This window comes from Podarcis erhardii, assembly GCF_964252035.2.
Source record: "Podarcis erhardii genome assembly, chromosome: 5".
Lineage (NCBI taxonomy): Eukaryota > Metazoa > Chordata > Lepidosauria > Squamata > Lacertidae > Podarcis > Podarcis erhardii.
In genome coordinates this window covers 15729353-15754752 of record NC_138509.1, presented here as the reverse complement: position 1 = coordinate 15754752, position 25400 = coordinate 15729353, and the positions used below count along the sequence as shown (strand labels likewise).

Sequence of the window (25400 nt, the reverse complement as noted above, 5' to 3'; positions counted from 1 at the left end):
GTCTGTGGGTGTTTGCTTCCCATGTCTTTTTGCTTTTAACTTTCTATGATTTTATTGTTTGGTTTTATGTTTTTATATTGTTGTAAACTGCTGTGCTGTATATCTTTATGATACAGCAGGGTTGAAACGTATTTTTTTTAATAAATAAAATAAAAAGACCTTAAGGGCACGCCTATTTTCTCCAGGCTGTAAGCAGACTTCTTAGAAATGGGAATCACCCTAATGCATGCCCTCTACCCAGCAGGTGCTCATTATTTGTTTAATCCACTGAGATGCTCATATAGCAGCAGTCAGTGCCTGAAATTAAGACTCCTCGCTCCCTCTTTGATCTTTTTGTCAGGCTAATGATTTGTATAATCTCCAAAACCTCACAAACCCTGCAAGCTCAGGAGGAACACTCCTACCTTTCGAGTACCTGTCCTGTGTTTCCTAAACAGGAGCTATATTTAACTACAAGCCAATCACATGATCACCGAACAGGAACAGCACGGACACACGTCGGCTTAATGCTCCTGAGCTTTGCCTGCCATCAGTTCTTTGCAAGGTGATTTCTTTCCAAACCCCAACATAGTACCACGGCTTAGTCGAAGATTTCCTCATGCGATCCTTTTCTCTCACCATCCGGCTGCCACTTTTTCGAGCGTTTACTCCCACCTATTGCCGATTTTGTCCTGAGAGTTTTATTTCTTCCCATTTTGGCCTTCCCCCACCTGAAGTTAAGAATTTTTATTGTTCAGTGTGGGGGAGTGCTCTGGGACCCCCCATGACGATATAATCAGCAGAAGCAGAGTTAGGCAAAAATTGAGGAATGAATCAAGCAAACAAGAGAGAGAAGGGGAAAGCATGCAATTTATTTAAGCGACGCAAATTTATGCAGGTTGCAGAATTCAGCTATGCTTGGCGCAGAATTTGGCCTGGTATCATTTTGGTTTTTGCTTTGTTTTAGCGCATAGCCACACAGCCCCGGATATAAATCACATCCTGTGTAAAAGGATGAAGAGCTTGCACATTGCCGGATCAAATTTGTGACAGTTGCTCAAAAGGGAAAGACATCAGAATAAAGCACTGAATGAATGATACCACTTTTTTGTGGCAGCCCAGAATTTAAAGAACCAAGCTCAATGTTGACTGTCCTGGCTATTGCTTTCATAGCCAAAACAGAACCACCCACAGTCAAGGGGGAGGTATTAGCACGGTTGGAAAGCCCTGAAGTTTGCAGAAATACAAAAGAACATTAGGGAGGGGAAAAAATCTTTTGAGTGGGGGGGCACACCAACCTCATGAGGACTGAATGTAGTCGGTGGATGCTCAGTGGCCACAGATGGCTAACAGAAAATTTGGTGGGAGCACTGAATAGATGGTGCAGGCCCCCCTTATTTATATATCCAATTTTGAAGTTATTTTTCTCTCTGTGCTCACATTTTTAACATAGAATTTTGGTATAAATGGAGGTAGAGACAAGGGGGAAAGCTAGATTTCTTTGTAGTGTGTGAATGAAGCTGTTTGGGTAACTGTAAATATACCTTAGATTTGCACTTTTCAAGAGCTGTTTCTTAAATGTACCCTTTTGACTCTGCCACTAAGAGTTTTTGCCACTGAATAATATTCTACATCCTCTAGCAGGACTCTGTGTGCCTTTGGTGAGGGAATTGAAAGAGACAGACCTCACCATATGGTCCTGCCTTAAAAATATAATCCATTATAAAGCCACTAAGACCTTTAGTTTTGTACTCCAGGGACAACCCTGAGATATGAATTATTTTACTGATATAGTCAAACTGTCCCTGTATTTGCTGGGGGTGTTTTCCATTGGAAAGTTTGTAGTTCTTGATAAATAATGCCCAACCTCTTCCCCCCTCCTTTCTAAATGATGAGGCTGTTCTCAGCATCAAAGGGACACACACAAAAATTAAAACAAAATTAAAAAAACATTTGATATGCTGACTCACTCTACTTTCTGTCATAAGGTCACACAAATGAAAAGCCAGAGAACAACTGTATCACAATTGTTTTATTTATCAGTATCAAATTACATAGTAATGAATGACATTTTTAGAACATCTCTCTTGAATACTGTCATACATACAAATAAAGATCTCTCACTTATTTGAAGTACATTATTTGTCTTAAAACTGTGCGTTGAAATAAAAAGATTCTGTTTTGGCATATCCTGATGAGAAAACCTGCATGAATATTTCTGTACTTCACTTTCACAAATGTATAATATATCTGCTTTGAGATGCATCCTTCAGCTCGCAACAGGAGAATATCCTGTTATGGGCTTTTATTTATATCCTAAGAACACCCTGATCTTGCCCTGGAAGAAATGAGCCCCCTGCCCCAAAATCTACAAGATCCTGCACTTAATTAGGAGCCTACTCCTAAACCTCCTAAAGTCAGCAAGATTGCTCTGGACCACACAGCCTTGGGTAAGCAGGAAGGAGCCGTGTGTGTGTGTGAATATAGCACACATAGGAGCAAACAGTGCAATTCCTCGCACGAGTACATTGCTGTTAATTCAGTCTTCGGCCAATTAAAGTTTTTAAGGGTTTCTCACCTGCTCAAGCTGAGCAGGATTGGTCAGGGTAGAATATACCAGACGACTATATTAGAAGAGCTTACATCACAGCTAAACAGTGGCGGGTGCTTTCGTACAGAGTTGCTCCTAGGAACTGTAGGAAGGGAGTACACAAGTGTCAAGCTGAAGAGAGCCTGGCCCCTCAATGTAAAACGTGCACGACACCGTTGTGCTGGAGACAGGGAAAGGGCACTCAGACAGAGGTGTGCGAAAGGTCAAAGTGAATCCAAAGTACAGAAGACTCAGTGCAGGGCAGCTGGGGAAAGGGGTCAATGGAGGGAAGGTAGGCAGCGAGGTCTCCTCTTGATCCTCGGAGGTTGCCCAAGTATCAGTGGAAGTCGGGCTTCTCTGGGAAGGTGCAGCCAGAACGCTTTATGATCACGCTGGCGGCGTAGTGTCCTGCGCGGATGCACTCAGTCAGCGGCCGGTCGTAGACAAGCTGCGAGAGGAAGCCTGCAGGAGAAGAGGGAAAGGAGGTGTTATGGAGAGAGTGTTGGGAACCACCTGGGAACGTGCTGGGAGGCGGTGGTTGCAAGGCGACCGTTCTTAAGCCTGACACTCACATCAACTTGTGTTTTGGAGTCGGAGGCATCTACATGCTTTGGTAGCTAACTACAGCTAGACTAGCGCTTCGTCCGTCCTCTGAATGCCAGGCCACGCGGTTTGGTGCTCTTCAGCAGACACTCTTCCAAAGACCCAGGAAGAGGGAAGACCAGTGGGGTCAGCTGAAACATCTGACTTCCTGCTTTGGGACCTTAAGGCATGGGTGAAACTGGTTCCTTGGTCTCGTTGTTTGCACCTTAACATTTATAGCCTATTCTATCCTGTGTGGGTTTAGAGACTTTGCCCCCCCTCCGTAACTTCTCCACGACAAGTAAATGGAATAAGGGATAGAAGAGGAATGTGCTCAGTCCACATTTTAAACTTGAACCAGCCTACTTCACCAGTCCCAGCCTTTTATGCAGACTGGAATATGCAGCTATGAATTGGAGTGGGTACCGTTTTGAATTTTGCTGTGCCATTTTGATTAAAAAAAAGACGCACACAAAAATACCTGTTTTGCAAAACAAAAAAACAAAAAAACCCACCCCACAAGAAGTGTCTGAAGAAGTGTGCATGCACACGAAAGCTCATACCAAGAACTAACTTAGTTGGTCTTTAAGGTGCTACTGGAAGGAATTTTTTAATTTTGTTTTGACTATGGCAGACCAACACGGCTACCACCTCACAAGATGTATTTTAGAGGGAAATGCACTGAAAAGCTATTTTAAAAAAAATAAAAATGAATTTTTGTGCATCTTTTAAAACACAGTAAGTCTGCAACTTACGCACATTTAACTTGTGTGCATTTACACATGTGGCAATAAGTAAAATAAAATAAAATAGGGAGGAAAGGGGGTGGGTTCCAGGAAAAATGACTTTGGTAATCCCACCCACCATTGAACCTATTGGGTTTTTGACTATACACCATTATGGCTTTAGGTACAATTCCTGGACTATAACCCCCACAAAAGTTGTGGGCTTATTGTATGGGAAAGGAAAAAAGGTCAAAAAGGACATATGCATCAATGCATGGGAAACTGACACAGAAGAATGACTGGCTGATCCATTCATCCATCCCTAGTTAGAGACAGCTACACAAAATAAAAACCACATACGAACTATTTAAAGAAAGGGGAGAAAAGAGTCTCAAGTATGTGGGTGATAGAGAGCTGTCATATGAGCAAGTCATGGACTCATGCATTCCTTCCTTCACATGCTCCAATTCACATCGTTTGCACTGAATAGGAAGAAAATATTGTTTGCTATTACATCCAAACAGTGTTCACTTGTCCTCCTAATCGGAACTGGAAGCTATTTCTAAATCATAGTTTCCAAATCTGCTTTGGAAAGCAACCAGAAATCGTAGCTTGCAGGTTTGGTTCTAACAGCAAACAATGGTTTGTTCTATATAGGAAGTACAGAAGTTGGAGTGACTGAAGAATGGAATTATAGAGGAAGTGGAAGTGAGGGAGCACGTGAGCCTTGGGCTCACTCATGCAATCTCAGACCATGTGCGGATAAACCCATGGTCTCTGCAACACTACAGAAGATTTAATAAGATTTCACTCCCAGGTCCCAGAATAGACCTCCTCTCCACCTCCAACTGTTCACGGCTGTCAGAAAAGGTGCTGTTGAGTGTGATGGGCTGTGGGGAGGCCAGAACTCTTTAATGACCACTTAGACTTATGACAAAACCTGATTTTATGAAGACTACAGGATGCAACACGGTGGCTGACCACCAATTATGCCTGTGTTTAGAAAAAGGAAACTGTACATCCCAGCAATGGCATGGTCTCTTTTCATATATACTCTCCCCTCAACCGCCATCAATGGCATAGTTTGGTCAAAGAGAGGCAAGACCCTAAGAAGGGAAGACCCAGCCTAAGTTGGATGACATCCCCATAGCGTTTCCAGGAATCCTTCATATTCCCATAAAACTTGTGCTCAGGAAATGCTTTCACTAAGCCAGGCTCATCCTACTTTTGGTGATAAAATTAGAGTCTATAGATTCTGGCCTACTAATTGGTACCTTTTTTCTAATGTTCCCAAATGGCCCAGGAACCAGGCTTTCCCATTGCTCATTCCCCCTACAGCATCTCCTCAAAAATGCCAGTCATAGTGACACTCGTGACATCTGTTTCCTATTATGACACCACTAAGTGGGGAGTTCTCAGCCCAGACCTCCCACATGAGTTTCCAAGTGTCTGGGCACACTGTGTGTGTCACCTTAACCCATGTCATATGGATGCCTTTCTCATTCGGTTTCTCCCTTTCATTACATGCTTATGTGAGGTTGAGATTTACAACATGGCAAAAGCCATTTAACCCAGATGCTGCCCTTTGAGCAAAATATCACCATGTGATATTATAAAAATGTAAACATAAACCAAAGTGCAGCAAAGACGAGGGTAGACCGCCAATATGCCGTGAAATGTGGTAGTGCTTTACAAAATAGGCATGCCCCAGCCACAACTAATGTGGAAAAACCCTGTAACTACACACAGATGGATGGCTCTCATGGACACTTGATCATCCATTCACACATTTTAAATCTATCCTCGTTCACACATTTAGTACACGAGAGGAAGGCAAAGGGTCAACTAAGTAGGTGCTCTAGTGGCAGTCAGCACAGTGAATCCCACCAATGCAGTGTTTCTCAAACTTGGGTCCCCAGCTGTTGTTGGACTACAACTCCCATCGTCCCTAGTGAGGACCAGTGGCCAGGGATGATGGGAGTTGTAGTCCAACAATTGGATACCCAAGTACGAGAAACACGGCTCTAGCGCAATGGAGCTTCCCCACTCTCCTCCCAAATTGGTTCAGGGTGGGTGGGGTCTGGAGAGCCCCCCAGAGAGAGCATTCTGTTATGCCGGTGGAAATGCTTGCACTAACAGAACAAGGGAGCACAATGCTGAATTCCTCCCAGAGATTTCCTCTTAAGTGTTTGTGTTTATGAACTTGGAATTCTGAGAACTACCATGGATCGGCTGGTCGGCGTTAGCCTTGAAAGACTTGCATTCTAGGTCTTACGCAACTGTGAGGCGGATGTTGGATGTTACCATTCGGATAACCAGAAGACGGGAATGTTCGCTTAATGCAGACAAAGGGGTTCAATCTTGGGTACGCACCCTAAGGACCCCTAGAAATTGTAGTGCTTAATTTTGGGGGGTGGGGTGATTGGGAGGTATGTCAGGACTCAAGTCTGTTCAGTAATACCACCACTCTCCATTGCAACCCCTTCCTCTGATCATTCATAGATAGATAGATTCTCTGTAGTTAATAGGTAAAGGTAAAGGTAAAGGTAAAGGAACCCCTGACCATTAGGTCAAGTCATGACCAACTCTGGGGTTGTGGCGCTCATCTCACTTTATTGGCCGAGGGAGCTGGCATACAGCTTCCGGGTCATGTGGCCAGCATGACTAAGCCGCTTCTGGTGAACCAGAGCAGTGCACAGAAACGCTGTTTACCTTCCCGCTGGAGCGGTACCTATTTATCTACTTGCACTTTGATGTGCTTTCGAACTGCTAGGTTGGCAGGAGCAGGGACCGAGCAACGGGAGCTCACCCCGTCGCGGGGATTCGAACCGCCAACCTTCTGATCGGCAAGTCCTAGGCTCTGTGGTTTAACCCACAGCGCCACCTGCCTCCCTAAGTAGTTAATAGTGTCAGGAAAAAACCTCTGCTCAGTGTATTTTTGCCTATTCTTGCTTCATATAGTCCAGGGTTGAAACCTGGCATTGAATGTTGGTGTTGCAGCCAAAGTAGGAATTAAGCTCTGCAGAAATATTAGGGAACCTGTTGTTAAGAGAAGCTTCTGGTTTCTGTTAATTATTGAGTATTAAGCAGTCATGAGAAGCACAACGGTAAGAACATAGGAAACGTCCGTCCCCTCCCCAATTTGAGCCAGTCATAGGGCAGTTTGAAAACAGGTTTGTTTTGACAACGTTCTTCTAGATAACAACGGAGATTGCGATGAATATAGATCAGAGGGCCTAATAAAGGCTGCTGCCATCACTGGGAAGAGAATGAAGTATTCCCAGGACAGGAGGAGAATACTTTGGGTTGAGTGTAAAGACCACAGGAATCTCAATGATGCACATCTCCCACCTAAGACACCTCCTAGTGGTGGCAAGCCATTCTCCCTACCAAGTGTGGCTACACGGACAACATCGGAGTAGTGTGTCTGGACAAAATCAGATGGTTTCCGAGTAGCACAACGAAAACAATCTGCTGTCCGTTAACTTAACATGCATTCTTACAGGACAAATCACTGAATACAAAAGAGAGAGAGAGCGTCAGGCACGGAAACCCAACTGTCTGGAAGGCCTGAAGCTTGCCAGCAAGTTTCTAGGTGGTTAAAGCTCAAGAGCTAGTGGTGCCTTGCATGTATATAAAAATTAGGCAGATAAAAACAGCAATTTCTGAGTCAGTGTGTCTAGAATGCATTAGGCAGGTTGCCAAATGCACACAGGCACAGAAAACAGAGTTTGGCAAAGAGCAGGAGGAGTTCTGCTCTCCCCCTCTCCCTCAAAGATGAAAAGTAAGTGTGTGTTTGTGTGTCCCATTTTGGCCAGTGCTCAAGAACACATACAAAAATAGCAAAGGGTGGGAAGGATCTTACAGATTGAAAACACAACAGCCATTCCTCACGACATCTAGAAGTAAGACTCTTCCAGACCACAACTCTTTAATGAACAGCCTGCCCCAGCAATCTGAGGTCTGGCTGCATAGGTGCACACCTTTTCTGGGAATCCCTTCAAACTGTAGTGCTGTGAGAGGTGCAGTGTGTGTGTGTGTATTAGGGATCGTTAACGAATAATTCTCCATATTTTAACCCATTTCCAATAATAATAATAATAATAATAATTTATTTATACCCCGCCCATCTGGCTGCCCCCCCCAGCCACTCTGGGCGGCTTCCAAAAAAATATTAAAATACTGTAATACATCAAACATTAAAAGCTTCCCTAAACAGGGCTGCCTTCAGATGTCTTCTAAAAGTCTGGTAGTTGTTGTTCTCTTTGACATCTGATGGGAGGGCGTTCCACAGGGAGGGCGCCACTACCGAGAAGGCCCTCTGCCTGGTTCCCTATAACCTCACTTCTCGCAGTGAGGGAACCGCCAGAAGGCCCTCAGTGCTGGACCTCAGTGTCCGGGTAGAACAATGGGGGTGGAGACGCTCCTTCAGGTATACAGGACCGAGGCCGTTTAGGGCTTTAAAGGTCAGCACCAACACTTTGAATTGTGCTCGGAAACGTACTGGGAGCCAATGTCTTTCAAGACTGGTGTTATATGGTCTCGGCGGCCGCTCCCAAGATTCTGATTTCAACTTCAGCTGCTTTTGCCTGTCCCAATAGGTTTCCAAGCCTGCTAGGAACAGTGGGAAGACAAAGATGGCCACCCCTCCCAGGTGTTGCATATGGAAGAGCTGTTATAATTCTATTCATATCTGTGTGGGTGAAGATCCTGGGCTCTGGTGTTTAGCTGCTGCCGACTCTGGAGGGTGTTACACATAAGGGGCCTAAACCTTTGCAGCTGGGCTCTCATTTCCAAGGTTCTCAATCACACAGGGAGCCTCCCTGTTGAGGAAGTTCAGCCCCCAGTACATGCTTTTAAATAAAAAAGCAAATTATAAACAAGAATTTTTACGGTGGGTTTTTTTGTTTATTTTTTACATTAAATGTGAAAGCTCAGATGGTTCAAATTATGAGACCCAACAGTTAAAAATCAAATAAAAAGCCTGGAGTTCTGGCAAGACTGTTTGGCTGAAAAATGTTTTGCCGTTGCTATCAAAAGATGTTTACTTTTAGGCCAAAAGAGGAATAGAAAAAATATTTTTATAAAGCAAGACCCTAAGCCAAATGAACCTGGCTTCGATAGAGAAAGCTGCTGGTGTTTGTCAATTTGTAATAAATCTTTTCCACCAATTGCGTACCGTTTAATGGGTTTCTGCACCCCTGTTTCTGCTTCCTTAAATACTTTAAAAAAGAAGAAATAAAGAAACATTCATGCCAGCCCATGAAATGGGGATTTAGCCTTGTTTACATGACAGATCTTCGAAAAGTTCAAGCTGCAAAAGACTCAAACATTTTCTTTTTGTTGTTAAAAAGACAATGCACTAAATATGAAACCATTGCCACCATGTTTGAATGCTCTCACTGGCATTTTGCATCACATTTGGTGGAAACAGCTGCTCACCCCAGCCAGCCATGTGTTATTTACGAAGGTGCTGCTGTGATATTCAATCATCCCCCAGCTCTTTGCTAATAGCGCTCTGATTTCTGGAAGACTTTCAGAGTCGCTGGCATGGATGATGGGCTGCCCACGAGGCAGGTCAATTGCAGTTAGGTGGTCAGGCACTCAGAGCTTCACGCAGACGATTTGCCATCTTAATCAGCGAACAAACCAACTAACACCAACACGATGCAATGTCGATGATTTAATTGTGTGGCAGATGGCGGCCGTGGCAGTCAAAAAGTATGGTCGATTTGCCTTTATCAGACCCAGGCCTGGCTACTCTGAATGAAAACTTGCTTTCTTTTTAGTGTTTTAAAAGATGCAACTTGGCATCTAATTTCATGCCACTAGGAATGGCAAATAACTTTTAACATTAAACATTCTGGATTAGTCCTGCTGAAGTAAATTGGAGCATGTTTTGGGTAAGGACTTGCGGTTTGCCACATATTTGGCAATTTGGCCCATGGATTTTCAAAGAGTTGGAATAGATCTTATGCAAGGACAACTATTTCTTAAAGGGCCGTCTCTCTTCTCCAAAAGGTGGAATACAAACCTGTGCTTCCCTCCAATTACTTTAATACAAATGGCTGTGAGTGACTTTGGACTAAAGGTGCCCCCAGAGTTACGTTTACGTGAGTGACGTCTGAATTCTCTGCTCATGGTTATTAAAAAGGGGAAACTGCAATGGACCCCTGGGCAAAATGTGCACCTGAAAAATACATACGGAGCTCATTTCATTTTGCTGTCATTCACTCATCCTCTGCCCGTGATTTGTCGTAAAGCCCAAGGTTGCCTCCTGCTGATTTGACAAGTATCTCCAAATGTTAACTTGGCATGGTACCCAGCAAATATTTTCAGCTGCCATTGATCTCTATCCTGCTGTACTTTGTGTGACATCAAAGATCCCAAACCCACATCCCTCTTTGCAAATAACTTAATCCCAGAAAACATTTTGTTGTTGGACAAAATAAAGACTGGGGAGAAGTCCCCCAAGATATTCTTGCTCAGAAGTTGGTAAAATGTGGGCTGGACAAGGTAACTGTCAGGTGGATTTGTAGCTGGTTGGCTGGCTGAATCCAAGACATAAGTGGAAACCACTGCAAACTATCCCTTCCCTCACCAGCCCCAACTCAGAGCCATGTAGTTAGCAGATTTTACAGCTTAAGGATTCTATCAATGCTGGCGGTCAACAAAAGAGGTTTAAAGACTCTCTCAAATCTAAAAAAATGCAGTATAAACACAGACAACTGGGAAAGACTCTCCTCCCTGAAAGAGAGGGGAGGGAGTGGTTGTGGGCGGGAGCCCAAACACCGCTCCTAGCAGGGGGCATTGCCCCCTGCCTCCAGCTCACCTGGCTGGCGCTCACGCCCCCCCTGGTGGCCGTCCAACCAGGTGCCATGTGGGGGGGGGCATGTCCAGCAGCCTTTATGCTGCAGCGCCAGCCTCTCTCCCTGGCCTCATTTCTCTTTGTGATGAACCCCTGGTGAATAAACCCACTTGTTTCACAATCCAATGCCTAAGCCAATACCTTTTCATTGCTGTAATCAATAAAGTTGTGGCCTTTTCTAGCCCATTAACCTTATATCACGTGTCCCTGTGTCTTCATTTCACTTCGCGGGGGTTGGGTCCTCGAACCACAAACACTGGCCTGCAAGCGCTCCAATTGGAGAACAGCCTTTACCAAAGGTGTCATGGGCTTTGAAGACACTCAAACTCAGGACGAAAGGGAGAAAGGTGCCAAGAGGAAGGCATGCTTGGCAAACCCTCACCGTGATCAACTCCTGCCCAGAAACCTATGTCCCCACTGTGGAAGGATGTGTGGATCCTGAATTGGCCTCCACAGTCACTTACGGACTCACTGCTAAAACCCTGTTTTGGAAGACCATCTTACTTGGCTATGAGGGATCGCCAAAGAAGCAAGAAGAAAGAAGCAAGAAAAAGCTGTTCCACTAGCGCAACAGAACTTTCCCTTCCTCTCATCTTCTCCCCCTGCCTTCCACAACCTTAAAATCTGCTCCGCATAGTTGCAGGACCAACTGGAGCAGATTTTGAGGGCACATGGGGAAGAGAGAGGAAGGGGAAGTCTGGTTGCACAAGCAGAACTCCATGCATGCAGTGTTGGATTTGACCTTAAATTTCTGGCAATTCTAACTTATCCCCTTGCAGCTTCACTTAGCTTTCCACATCCACGACAGACAACAATGAAAAACTGCAGTTCGGCTCATCCGCCCTGACACCATGCTAAGGACTTGCTTCCCCCTCACCAAGTAAAATCAATACCATGTTTGAGCAAACACACTTACAGCTTTATTAGGATGTCTTGCTTGTTCTGTAACAGCTACTTGAAGCTGTGGTGGCAAATCGACTCAGCTCAGTTAAACCTAGAGAGCTGGGTAAAGAGGCCCATCAATAAGGTTGTTATAAAATACTCTGCAGGAGTCCAGAAAGCTGGAACAAACAGCCTGAGACGTGTCAATATTTTTACTCAATATCAATATTTTTCATCTCCAAGAATGAAAAAAAAAGCACAATGAGATCATTGCTTATCAAATGGACCACATGCTAAATAGTAAATGCTTCTTTCCTAGCCAAGTTTGACCCAAACACAACATTTTAAGTGATTTCCCCCACATTTTGCTATCTGTTAGTTACAAAAGGAGAGCAGAAAATATAAAATTTGATGTAGCTGTGGCAACAGAACGAAGTCAAATAGGAAAGGAATGCACACATGGCTCTATTGCTGGCTTCCTCAACCTCGGCCCTCCAGGAGCGAAGGAGCTAAGAAGAAGAAGAAGAGTTTGGATTTGATACCCCGCTTTATCACTCCCCTTCAGGAGTCTCAAAGCGGCTAACATTCTCCTTTCCCTTCCTCCCCCACAACAAACACTCTGTGAGGTGAGTGAGGCTGAGAGACTTCAGAGAAGTGTGACTGGCCCAAGGTCAGCCAGCAGCTGCATGTGGAGGAGCAGAGATGCGAACCCGGTTCCCCAGATTACGAGTCTATCGCTCTTAACCACTACACCACACTGGCCCACCACAAGGTGGGCTTGTGACAATGGAAGGGCACATACAGAACGGAGAGGAGAGCAAGAGGTGTGTGGGGATGTTGTCCTCGTACAGGTCTCTGCTGAAATCTGAAAGTATTTGGTGATTCCAGATTTAGGACTGGGAAGTATTTGGTGATTCCAGATTTAGGACTGGGAAGCCTCTGCTGCCAACAAAGGGGATGCCAGGACTAGACTTCCGGGTTAGCGCGAACGGCTAATGGCGGATTCCCTCCGAGCTCCGGAGGGAATCGGCTCTGCTGAGGACGGGTCTTGCCGTGCCGGCGACACGGGGACCCTCAGAAACCGCAGGCGCGGAAGCCTGCGGACTTGGTGACTCGGTGGGCACCTTAAGCGCCCTCCCCGACCCACGAAGAGCCTTTTTAAAGGCTGCGGAGAGGGTACGGAGAGTGGCGTGGTGCTGAGAGTAGACCGCTACCTCAGTAGAGCGAAGCCGCAAGCCATGGCCGGAGAGCGCTGACTTTCTTCCCAAAATTTGGACTGGATAACAAAGGACCCGTGAGTAGTGGAATTTGGACTTTAAAAATTTTATCCTGTGAATTCGGCACGATCGGGGGATGTGTTAAAGGGAAGTCCGCACCCCCTCTACTTATAGACGTTTCAAAGCAAGGAACGGAGAATTAAGGCGGAATGAATACTGTTTTGATGATTTAAAAGTTTCTCACAAATTTGATAGAACAAGATTTTTGTGCTGGAGAGAAAGGGAATTTGGAACTTTGTGTGTATCCCCCCCAAAAAACCCGGGAGTGTCCTATTTGGGTCCCGGAGGAAGAAGTGAAAGGAGTTTGACAGCTGTCAAAGAAGCTGTCAAACGGGCGGACAAAGTAAAGAATTTTGCTATTTAATAACTCTTGGAATTAAAGCTGATACATTTGGACTGAGGCGATTGGAAACAAAGTATTGATAATAACAAAGTAACAGATTATTGGAAAAGGACTACTAAATAACTGAAAGCCCCCTAGGGGGAATTAGTGACATTACAATGGCTGCAGAGGGAAAATTACTGGCGGAGATAGAAAAAATGTTTTTTCTCGTGGGAATCCTGCAGGAGCAGAGTATGGCTCTGAGTAAAGTTTTTATGACCTTGAATTCTGAAACAAACAACTCTGCTGAATGCACAAAGGAGATGTACGATAAAAATTCTGCAGCTGAGCAGGAAGAGATGCCTTTGGAATTGACAGAGAAAAAAGAAGGAGTTCAGACACTACAAGTGGAAAATATCAACCAGAAATCTGCAGCGTTAGAGTATGAGCAAGAAGACCTCTGGATTACAGACCTGCGAAAGATGAGAAAGAAGAAGAGAGAAGCCCCTGGAGTACTTGGAATATTAAAACTAGAAAGAACAAAGCAATATGATTGGGACTTTTCTCTTGAGTATGGAAAACTAGATGGTCTTTCGCAGCAAACACTCTTCAACATTCTGAATGAAAGAAAATATGATCTGACTCTGACTGAACTCCTTCGGGGTCTTAGGACCATCAAAGAGGACTACCAATATAGCTGGCAGAGAGGGACTGACAGAGAATCAGACGCCTCGGACGTGAGGAATCCGGGCTAGAAATATTTTTTGTTTGTTTTCTGGACATTTGTCTAGGAAGGGACAGAAACCGGGGCAGGGGGGGGAGAGAATAGAATTATAAAATGTTATGTTTTGTTTTACTTGGTCAATGTGACCTATAATTAATATAATAAAGGGAAAATTTGTGAAGGGGAAGTTAGATCGACCTTAAAAAAAAAGAAATTAATGATTATAAGAGAATTGGATAGTTGAATACAGATAAACAAAAGATTTTAATTTTTAAAAGCAATGTGAATATCTTTAAGAGGTTAGGTAAGAACTTGCTGAATTAATTTTGGAATTGGGATGTAAGAGGAGGGGGTGGGGGGAAGTCAATGAAAGTGGGTAAAGAAACTTAGGGTATGTGTATTTGTGTGCTTGTTTGTCTTTGTTTTTGTGTGTGTGTCTGTTGTTATAAAATGTAAAAACCCAATAAAAATTATTTAAAAAAAAAAAACAAAGGGGATGCCAGGACTAGACTACAATGCGGCTATCCGGAACGAAGGAGTTTGTCATCAAAATCGCAGTAGACTGAGATGTTATAGGAGGAAGGAACAAGGGCATCCTTCCCAGACTCCCCCCCAACAGAGCAATAAAGTGCTTACAAGAGCACAGCATAGGAAGGCTGTGGGGTGGTAAGTAAAAAGGTGTTATTTATGCCTTTCCCAGCTCCCGAAACTACAATGCTGTCTGGAGCCCACAGCAGGAATAGCTCTCCTCCTCCTCCTCCTCCTCCTGTGTGTGAGGTCCCACTTGCTAATATCTTTAAATGTGGCTGGAATCTTTAAAAGGAGAGGCAGCTTCTAAATGGCGATAACTGGATTAGAAAATCCATAGCGCTGTACAGCCAAAACATTTATCAAAATAATAAGGATCTTTCAAATGTGACAGAGAAAAATACACCGAAAGCATATAATTTGGCAATATTTAGTTTATGGAAGGCCAGTTACAGAGACCAAGAGGCCTCAGAGAAGCCTGGCTCGAGATACGGCATTTATCTTGGTGGGTTAAGAATGACACAAATTGCCAAGCACGGCCATAAGCGGGTAGCTGGAATGACAGCCAGCCCTTTCCAAGTCAAGACAGATGCTTCATCAGAAAGTTCAGCTATTATACCAGGGGAAACAGGCTGTCAGTCAAAAGGCTGAATTTTATTTTCAACGCTTTATACAGCTGCAATAAGAGGATCCTCAGAGTCAAATCAGACGCCAGTGTTGACCTAATCTCTTTCACACTTTATCTTCACTTGGAAGGAAAGAAACTACAGCTAAAACATCCTTTGGTCTCCGCTTCCCCCCAACCCTGCCATGCTTCATTCATGAAGATCTTTAGAACAGAAAAAGCTATATATATTTAATGAATGACACAAAGCTAGCTAGTTGATAAATAATGAAGTTCCTCAGAGCAATGCAAACATTTAAGGGATGTATTTCAGGGCTCTGACATGATATCCAAGGGGGGAAAAACCCTTTTATAAATAATATTTGAAAGGGCTGCTGAAAAACACTGTAGAGAAGTTGTGTTAACAACAACAGACCCACTAGAAGCAGCAGATATTATAAGCTTGACCAAGATGTATTTCTGAAGCACCATCAGTGGCAATGCATTTTAGTAATGTATCTCTCTGGCACACCAAATGTGTTTTTCTACAGCGTGCAAACTCCAACCTAGAGAACGTGGCAAAAAATGAAGATCTTGCTGGAAAAGCTCAAAGCACACTTTAAGGCTTCGATGCACACCTTAAAAGATCTCCCAACATGGGTTCAACATGCTTTGCCAGCTGAATAATAGCTGCTGGATAGTGTAGCTTCCCTGGGCAAAGAAAGCAAAAGCTTTTATTCAGTCAGTACAGAAAGAAGAGCCATCCCACTGATCTGGGCAGGATGTGGAGCTCATACCCAGAATCAGGAAACCAAATTATGGCAGAAATATAGGAGCTAATAAGAGGGAAGGTGTGAGCACTTTAAGACAGGCAACCAAAAGGCACATGCTTCTGAACTGTGCAAAATGCTGGATTTTGCTGAAGCTAGGGTTCAGCACTTAAAAGGGCACTGTCACACTGAGGTGAACTTAGGAGAACAGCAGCTTTAGAGAAATTTTATAATTAAGCTATGCTACAAAAGTTCTGTAAACAAACAAAAACAAAGAAGGAAAAATATTTCCCTTCCAGTTTAAAGTGTGTTTGCCATGAGACACCAGAACAAAATTGATCCCAACTACAGATGACCGATGGTCCACATAGTTTGACAGCTTCAGTTGGTCCTGATGGCAGCTTTTTCTCACACACCCTTTCCCTGCAAAATAGGACCTAAAGTCTTCCTCAGTTCATACAGCAATGGAAAACAAATGCTAAAGGGCAATGGTAGAGAAGATGCTAAAAGCTGCTCCTAACCCTGGCACTGGGAATCCATGCCTGCTCTGCCCCAGGTAGCAGGGATGTGATATGCCCCAAACGGCCTCGGTCCTGTATACCTGAAGGAGCGTCTCCACCCCCATCGTTCAGCCAGGACACTGAAATCCAGCTCCGAGGGCCTTCTGGCAGTTCCCTCACTGCAAGAAGTTACAGGGAACCAGGTAGAGGGCCTTCTCAGTAGTGGCGCCCTCCCTGTGGAACACCCTTCCATCAGATGTCAAAGAAATAAACAACTACCTGACTTTTTAAAAACATCTGAAGGCAACCCTGTTTAGGGAAGTTTTTAATATTTGATGATTTATTGTGTTTTTAAGATTTTTTCGGGAGCTGCCCAGAGTGTGTGGGGTATTGATGATGATGATGATGATGATGATGATGATGATGCATTTTTTGCAATTCTCATGGGTCTATGCAATGCACAGGTCCATGTTCCCTCCATCACAAACAGAGTCAGTTGCTGCCACTCCTGTTATTTCCCCCTTCTTCCACGCCACTCCTTGTACCTGGAAGAACAGCAATGGTCCCTGCTCATCAAGGCAACTCTATTTTCACTTCCAAGACCTCACTCAAAATACTGCCCTATGTCACCATAGCCAGTTCTGAATTATTCACAACCAATTGTTTTTTATTTGATCCAGACAGTTCCTCCAGCTGTCCCTCTCTTTTTCTGTTCATCTTCCTTAGTCCAAAAGACTTCCAAACAGAAGCTTTGTGTTGCTTCCAGTGCTCAGCAGACATTTGGATGCTCGTGCAAACTAAGGGGTTGGTACATGCACAGAAGCATAATGTTTACAGTTACCAACGTATTTAGTTTGTCTTGATAAAAAGGAAATGTCATCTGCCATACAGCTGAGTTAAAGCTGCTCAAGAAGGTCACTGAAGACATTCAGAGTTTTGCCTTTTCCTGCATACTGGTGTGCTTATGAGGATCAGTCAGATGTCTTAATTCTGCACTCAATCAAGATTTTTGCCATTACATGTTTCTGTGCTTTTGAACTACAGTGGTACCTCGGGTTACATACGCTTCAGGTTACATACACTTCAGGTTACAGACTCTGCTAATCCAGAAATACTACCTCGGGTTAAGAACTTTGCTTCAGGATGAGAACAGAAATCGTGCTCCGGCGGCGCAGTGGCAGCTGGAGGCCCCATTAGCTAAAGTGGTGCTTCAGGTTAAGAACAGTTTCAGGTTAAGAACGGACCTCTGGAATGAATTAAGTACTTAACCCGAGGTACCACTTTACCAGGTTATCAGTGACAAAGAACAGCATTTCTAGGCTGTAAAATAAGGGGCATATTTCCAGGTGAGGCAGCCTTTTCTCTATACCCTCTCTATCACCCTCACTCATGATGCCAGCCAGAGAATTCCCTCTAGGGCTGTCAAAGAATCATAGAGTTGGAAATGACCCTGACGATCATCTAGTCCGGTCTCCTGCAATGCAGGAATATGCAACTGTTCCATACATGAGAATTTGCATTCTTTGTCCCCACTTTACAAACAGACAGTGCTCACAAGTCCTTTTTCTGCCTTAGCGGCATCCTTCAATTCTCCTCCCTTACCCAAATATTGATTTCTTTAAAAATGCATGTTGGGCACTGCAAACCTAGTAAACCCAACTAGAAAGTTTCCAGATTTCTACCATTTCTTGCTTAACATTCTAGAATTCCAATACAATTTTTCTGTCTGGCCCCTACTATTCAGTGGCTGCCCCCATTAAACAACAACAACAACAACTCATTGCTTTCAATACTTTCCTGAAGGAAAGGCTATAAATGTTTTAGTCCAAGTACAGTCGTACCTTGGTTTTCGAACAGCTTAGTTCCCAAAGGTTTTGGCTCCTGGACATCGGAAACCCAGAAGTGACTGTTCTGGTTTGTGAACTAGTTTTGGAAGCCGAACGTCTGACAGGGCTTCTGCGGCTTCTGTTTGGCTGCAGGAGCTTCTTGCAGCAAATCAGAAGCCGTGATTTGGTTTTTGAATGTTTTGGAAGTTGAATGGACTTCCGGAATGGATCCTGTTCAACTTCCAAGGTACGACTGTATTGCAAATAATCCTCCCAGGTTAAAATGTGCCTTGCATGAAAGTGATTGATAGGTGTGACATAACATGGAATTTGGCCTCATAGGGCTCGCTCTAGAAATCAATTCTTTGGGTGGTGTTTTTGAAATAAAAAGTTGTCAGGTTCCCCGAGTCTAAAATGGGTGTGCCATAGATCATGCAAAGGATAGAGCCTGGCTGGGCCCAACGGCTTAGGGTAGAGACTGATGATGGGGCAGAGTTAATAAGCAAACGTTCTCAGTCCGAGCAGAAAATACTCTGTCCCTTTACCCTGAGATGCTAGTCTTTCCCCCGCAAGAACTTAAGGTGGTGGCTAAATTTCTGAAACTTCAGGTCAAACCCTGAGACTCCGCAAGTCTATTTGGAGAAAAACTAAGGTCCGATACAATGCCTTGAAGCTCACTGTAGTAAGTAAAGGTAAAGGGACCCCTGACCATTAGGTCCAGCCGCAACTGACTCTGGGGTTGCGGCGCTCATTTCGCTTTATTGGCCGAGGGAGCCGGCGTACAGCTTCTGGGTCATGTGGCCAGCATGACTAAGCCGCTTCTGGTGAACCAGAGCAGCGCACAGAAACGCCATTTACCTTCCCGCCGGAGCGGTACCTATTTATCTACTTGCACTTTGACGTGCTTTCAAACTGCTAGGTTGGCAGGAGCAGGGACCGAGCAACGGGAGCTCACCCTGTCGCGGGATTCGAACCGCCGACCTTCTGATCGGCAAGTCCTAGGCTCTGTGGTTTAACCCACAGCGCCACCCGTGTCCCTCACTATAGTGAAAGCCTTCAAAAAACATATTGCAAGACACAGAGATTGCAGTAACCAAGAGAACTTGTTAGGGCTTGTGTTGAGATATTTTGAACCACAACAGCTACAAAAATATAGATGTAACGCTCCAATGCCAAAAAATATTATGGTTGCAAATGGATATAAAAGTAGCAGCAGATGTTACTTTACTTGTGACTTTTAGCCTTTGTTTTTTAACTCTTTGTAGTCTTTTTGTATTCGCACATCAACTGCCTAGGAACCAGATGAACAGAAGAGGAGGGGGAAAAATAGTTCAAACGTTACGCACGGTTATTTACATACTCTTTAATATTCACCACAACTTGTTTAAAAGAACAGCAATGTGCTAAAATTTTAAAGCCACAAGGGATTCTGAGTACGCTGCATAACATATTTGATGCAGCTTGTTTATGCAACATTCTGACAGATACAATTAATCTCGTGAAAACAATGTGGATGTTGCATAGGAGCACATTATCTTTAAAGCCACAAAACACATTTTTCCCTGGGAGAATTAGCAGTCTATTAAAACACAATCTTAGGGAGGAAAATGGAAGCTTGAAAAGAACAATCTGACATTCTGTACTTTGGGAAAGGAACACCCTGCCACCACCTGCCCATGTTCTCGAATAAAGGATGGGGGGGGGCACTTCCAAATAAAAGGGATAATGCAAATGGCACGTACCTCCCACGAAGGCATCGCCAGCTCCGTTTGTGTCCACGATCTCGCTCTGGTCACTAATTAAGACCGGGAAGGCTCTTACTTCATTTTCTACAAGGGGGGAAAGAAAGAAAAAGATGCCTGAGGAAACGATTGATACCATCCAGAATTAATACGCTGCAAAGAAGGAAGGATCGCCTCATAAGAACCGATAACCAAAAAATTGCTTCGCAAAGCATCTCAGTTGGAGCGTGGATTAGATCAGAGCTTCTGGAAGCCAATGGATGCAATCAAAGATGCCTTGAAACAACCTTGGCCATGCGAAGAAGCAGTAAAGAGCATGGCCTTCGTGCCTTTCTAGACGAAACACACTGGAACAACATCTGTTTTGAAGAAAAAGCGACCCTAGGTGTTTGTTTTTGTTTTACGGTCTTAATGGATACACTTCCTAGTCTTGGTCCCCCCCCCCCCCCGTATTACAGTTCTACTAGCCGACTGTTTCAAGTGATTTAAAAATTGTGTACTTGAATGTACCATTCTCCATGTAACTTGTAATGTGTGGGTACAATAATTTTGGAGCGTCGGGGTAACAGATTAAATACGTACTACTAATTAATCAGCTAGGGCTTTCCAGGGGGTAATGTCATAAGGATGTGATAAAAACATAATTACCACCTTGTTAATGTGTAAATTACCAGAGTCATAGAAGGCTATACAAGTTCTGTCTCACAGTCATTGAAGGAATACACCGAATGTGCTTTGGGAGGCAGATGAGATGGGAGGAAACAAGCAACTCCTCTCCCAGGTGACCATAGGAGCTTTCATTGGTGGGTTTGTTTGTTTTTTAAAAAATGTACGTAGGTACCACTATAAGGAACGTGGCAGCATGATGCAGCACAATACACAGTTGTCAAAATGTTTAGGAAGATCAAGAGCAATCATGCAAAACGGTTCCAGCAAGGAAGCTGGACAGAGCCTTGTACAGCTCCTTCTGGCAACTCCTGTAGCCAAGCTGGTGTCAAAGTGCTCTGCTTTCCTTTGGACCACATCCGTGAGGCTGAGCAGCCCAGGACCTCCATACACAATGCCCAGGCTTATGCCCCGGGGAGGTCACTCTGGTGCTAACACAGCAGTTTGACTTCACCCCCAGAGGCACACTCCATTGTCTCTCAAGACAGACGGCTGCCAACAAAAAACCCCCCTGCATATTGCGGCACGTACCTGTTTACTGAATCTAATCTAATAAATTAATTATAGGTAACCCAGCTTTATACACATGGTAGTCTGCTGGCTGGGGTAGATATTTGCAGTGCATTCACTCTGAACTATTGCCATTAAAGCAGGGAGGCTACAAGAATCACACACCTAAGAAGGGTGGGCCAATGTATAAAAGCGGCCAAGCCTTCTGCATATTTTTAATTGAACAGCAATAGAAAATAAAATCGACCCGCAATGGCAAGCACCAGCAATGAGTTCCAATGAATTAATGCCGTTTATTACGCACACACGCACACAGTTCAGGTCTCTCACCCAGAAATTTGCAAACTGATGGTTAGCTCACCGAGTTATGCTTGTTTAAGTAATGTGGGTGGGAAGTGAGTTGTCAGTAAGGGGGGGGGGATGAATGGAGGCAATCTCAGCTGAGCACTGTCAGGATACTCTACAGTGTTCTGGAACTGGTGATTACAAGAGTCATGAGAAAGGAAGGATGCAGCAGGGAGACTGCAGAGACCTCCGTGAACATCACAAACAACAACGAAAACAGTCTGGAAGCGCCCCTAAGTGCTACAGCACTGTGTTTCCTCTCCTAGCCCTTTGTGCTCGAGTGCTGTAACAGAGAGTGCATGGTTTTCCTCCGGAGCCCAAGTGAGGAGCAAATTCACACAATGAGAAGTGTGTGCCTGCAAGAGATGGGTTAGCCAGGGCGTGGGGCTGAGCTGGGTTGATGCACGAGGGAGAGTGGTCCTGAGCAGGCTGGTGCCCTGGTCAGCCTCAGCAGCAACACAAGGGCCGCCTGGCCCTTCTCTCTGTTCCAAGCAAAGTGGCAAAGAATCAGCATAGCGACAAAGACTCCTCCTCACTTCACACCGCACCCTGATGCAAATGGGGCAGGGTGTCTCTATACCTGCTCTCTGCAACATAAAAAGACTCCAGGAGCTCCAATCATGGAATGCCCATATTACTTGTAGTTTAACCCTTAGGAGAAAGGAGCAGAAACACATAACAGGGCTCAAAGGTGAATTTCAGCCCTGGTGTCCTGTTCTGTAGAAATTAAGGGCCAGCTACTCTCTTCCTTAGGGATGCGGGTGGCACTGTGGGTTAAACCACAGAGCCTAGGGCTTGCTGATCAGAAGGTCGGTGGTTCGAATCCCCGCGACTAGGTGAGCTCCCGTTGCTTGGTCCCTGCTCCTGCCAACCTAGCAGTTCAAAAGCACGTCAAAGTGCAAGTAGATAAATAGGTACCGCTCCGGCGGGAAGGTAAACGGCATTTCCGTGTGCTGCTCTGGTTCGCCAGAAGCAGCTTAGTCATGCTGGCCACATGACCCGGAAGCTGTCCACCGGCTCCCTCGGCCAATAAAGCGAGATAAGCACCGCAATCCCAGAGTCGGTCATGACTGGACCTAATGGTTAGGGGTCCCTTTACCTTTACTCTCTTCCTTGCACAAAGCAAGCCATCCCCAAAAGGTTGAAGCTTTAAAAGGCACTGAATATAACCCCCCCAAAAAAACATTCAGCCAAATTTTATTCATTTAATTTGTATTCTGCCCTTCATCTAAAGATCACACAGCGGTTCATGACATAAAAATTCAAAGTGAGAACACAAAACCCCCTCCCACAAGCACATTTAAAAGGCTACAGAATGTTAATTAGAATGGTTATAGAGAAATGCTTTTGCCTGGAGCCTTCATTACATATCTTTAGGTGCCAGGCGAGCCTCCCTGGGGTGAGCATTCCACAAGAGGGGAGCCACCACAGGAAAGGCCCATTCTCATGTTGCTACCCTCTGGACCTCTCATAGAGGAGGCACACAGACGGGCCTCAGATGATGGTTGCAGGGTCTGGATCAGTTCATATGGGGAGAAGCATCCTTGAGGTACTGCAGTCCTGAGCCGTTTAAGGCTTTATGGGTAAAAAACAACACTCTGAATTGGGCCCAGAAATCAAACAATATAGGCAGCATCACACAGGATCCTCTCCTCCCCTGCCCCAAGGCTTAATTTTTGTGAGAGTTCCACCCCAGAATCTGTTTCATCTGAGCCCTAAAACTTGCAACATACCAATAAAGCAAAGTGTCCATTAAACTGTGTGGAGTATATTTCCTTCCTTTCTGAACTTATCACGGGAAGGGTGACAGTACAGAAGGCAACAACATACTTGCATTGCTGTCTTTTGCTCTCCGTTCAGCAGTGCTCAAGAAATGCCCAAGATGATCAAATGCTTCTCCCACTGTCTTCAATGGGATCCAACCAAGCTTGAAAACATCTCCACCTTTTGATACACATTTTCCAAAGCTTACATTTAGCACTTTCTTTGTTTGGTCCCATCTTGCTTACATTAGGATATAAATTCAGGATGTGAACCAGTCAAAGGCATGATATTGCATGCCACACATGCTGCCAGACACTTTGGGATTTGTGCAGGAAAAAGATATTGTGAAATTTAGATAGATTTCACAGACAGATTTTCCTACAGGAAAAAGCACAGCACACCAAATGTCTTGCTCTAGGATAAAACCGTATGGTTACTGGTGTAGCTCACGTGAGTCTTCTTTTATGTCCCACAACATCTCTCAACCCTTACGGGAATTAACTACTTTTGACACATGAACACATTTCAGACAAACAGAAAAAAAAACCCACCCAGATTCATAGCTGTCAAGTGTCCTTTATTTGAAGGGACAGTCCGTTATTCCAGCGCCATGTCCCACTGCTGTCCCTTATTGCTGGATGTCCCTTAAATGTCCCTTAAATGTCCCTTAAATGATGTCCCTTAAATTTCAAAGGAAGCAGCTCCTCTCCCTTCCTCCCTGCAGGCCAGGGAGGAGGGAGGCTCCAACTGTATTGCTTGGCTGTGTTGCTCACCCAATAAGAAGTCTAAGAACGACTGGGGGTGGAGCTTGCATGCCTTGTGTGTGGCTAGTTAATGCAAGCTGAGGGGGTTTTTGAATGCTGGATGCCATTTTGTTGCACGTGCTGCTGCAAACTTTGCAGTGCAAAGCCAGGCCGGGGAGCCATCTTAAGTTGAGGCTGCATAGGCCTTGTGGTGCATGTGATTCAGATTCTATTCAGTTGAACCTCTGGTTACAAAGTTGGTTGGACAGTGTTCTCGAAGCTACCAGCATGAGTTTGACCAGACTGCAGGAGGACAGGAAGACTGCAGTGCCTGGAACAGGTGAGGCTGCAGGTCCCTTATTTTGGCTGCTGGTCCCTTATTTTCAAGGCTGCTGGTCCCTTATTTTCAAATCTGTAAGTTGACAGCTATGCCCAGATTTCACCGTGCCTTTGGAATTTGCTCTACTTGTCAGGCTGATTTTTAGATTAAAATAGAAAGTCCCCCCCCCCCAGCTTTTTATAGGGTTTGTTGCTAATGGCACTACCAAATTGCAATTAGTTCACTGTTTTTTGTTTTAATTTCTGTTGTGGTTTTACAGTGAAGTCTGCTTACCTCCTACTGTTAGCCACTTTGAAAATTCATTTAAAAGGAGGGATATAAATGTTTTAAATACAGGTACAGTGGTGCCTCGCAAGACGAAATTAATCCGTTCCGTGAGGCTCTTCGTATAGCGGTTTTTTCGTCTTGCGAAGCAAGCCCATTGACAGCTTAGCGGATTAGCGCTATTAGCGGTTTAGCGGCTTTTAGCGGATCAGCTGATAAGCGGCTTATCAGCGGATCAGCTGATAAGCGGCTTAGGGCTTAGGAAAAGGGGGGGGAAGGGGGAAAAACCCGCAGGAACTCGCAAGACATTTCGTCTTGCGAAGCAAGCCCATAGGGAAATTCGTTTTGCGAAGCGCCTCCAAAACGGAAAACCCTTTCGTCTAGCGGGTTTTCCGTCTTGCGAGGCGTTCGTCTTGCGGGGCACCACTGTAAAGGAATTTCCCTTTAAAAAAGGGGAACGTTGACAGCTATGAACCTCAGATCACAGAAAACCACACTGATCTTGGTGGAACTAATTCTGAAAAAGTGGCATTAGAAACTAGAGGAGGATCTGACCCTCCTCCATATGAAATAAATTTATTCATCATGAATTATCTAGGTCTTAATTGTTAAAGGGGAGCTGAGTTACAAGTCAGAATTGCCTGCATTTTAAACTATTTCTGATTGTTTGTGGATTTCGTTATAGTCTCATTTCAAAAGGCATAATATATGTGCAGGTATTTTGTCTTTTCTCTCTCTCTCTCTCTGCTGTGGCCGTCTTGATAACCCTACATTGTATTTGATGCTGATGAACGGTAGACCAAATAAACAGAAACTTGTAGTTCTGACTTCTGACTTGAGCAGCCGTGT

The 25400-nt window shown here is 44.5% G+C and overlaps 1 protein-coding gene across 2 annotated transcripts in view; it reads right to left on the bottom strand.

Annotated features, from left to right (window-relative positions):
- Positions 1–1993: 1993 nt before the first annotated feature.
- Positions 1994–25400, bottom strand: part of ADK (adenosine kinase) — a 199744-nt gene continuing 176337 nt past the window's right edge. For both annotated transcript variants that reach the window (XM_081864403.1, XM_081864404.1), the window contains exons 10-11: positions 19920–20006; positions 1994–3031 (exon numbers count right to left, since the gene is read on the bottom strand). In XM_081864403.1, coding sequence (XP_081720529.1) covers positions 2907–3031; positions 19920–20006 — 212 coding nt within the window. In that variant the 3' untranslated portion in view covers positions 1994–2906. The remainder of the gene's footprint in view (positions 3032–19919; positions 20007–25400) is intronic.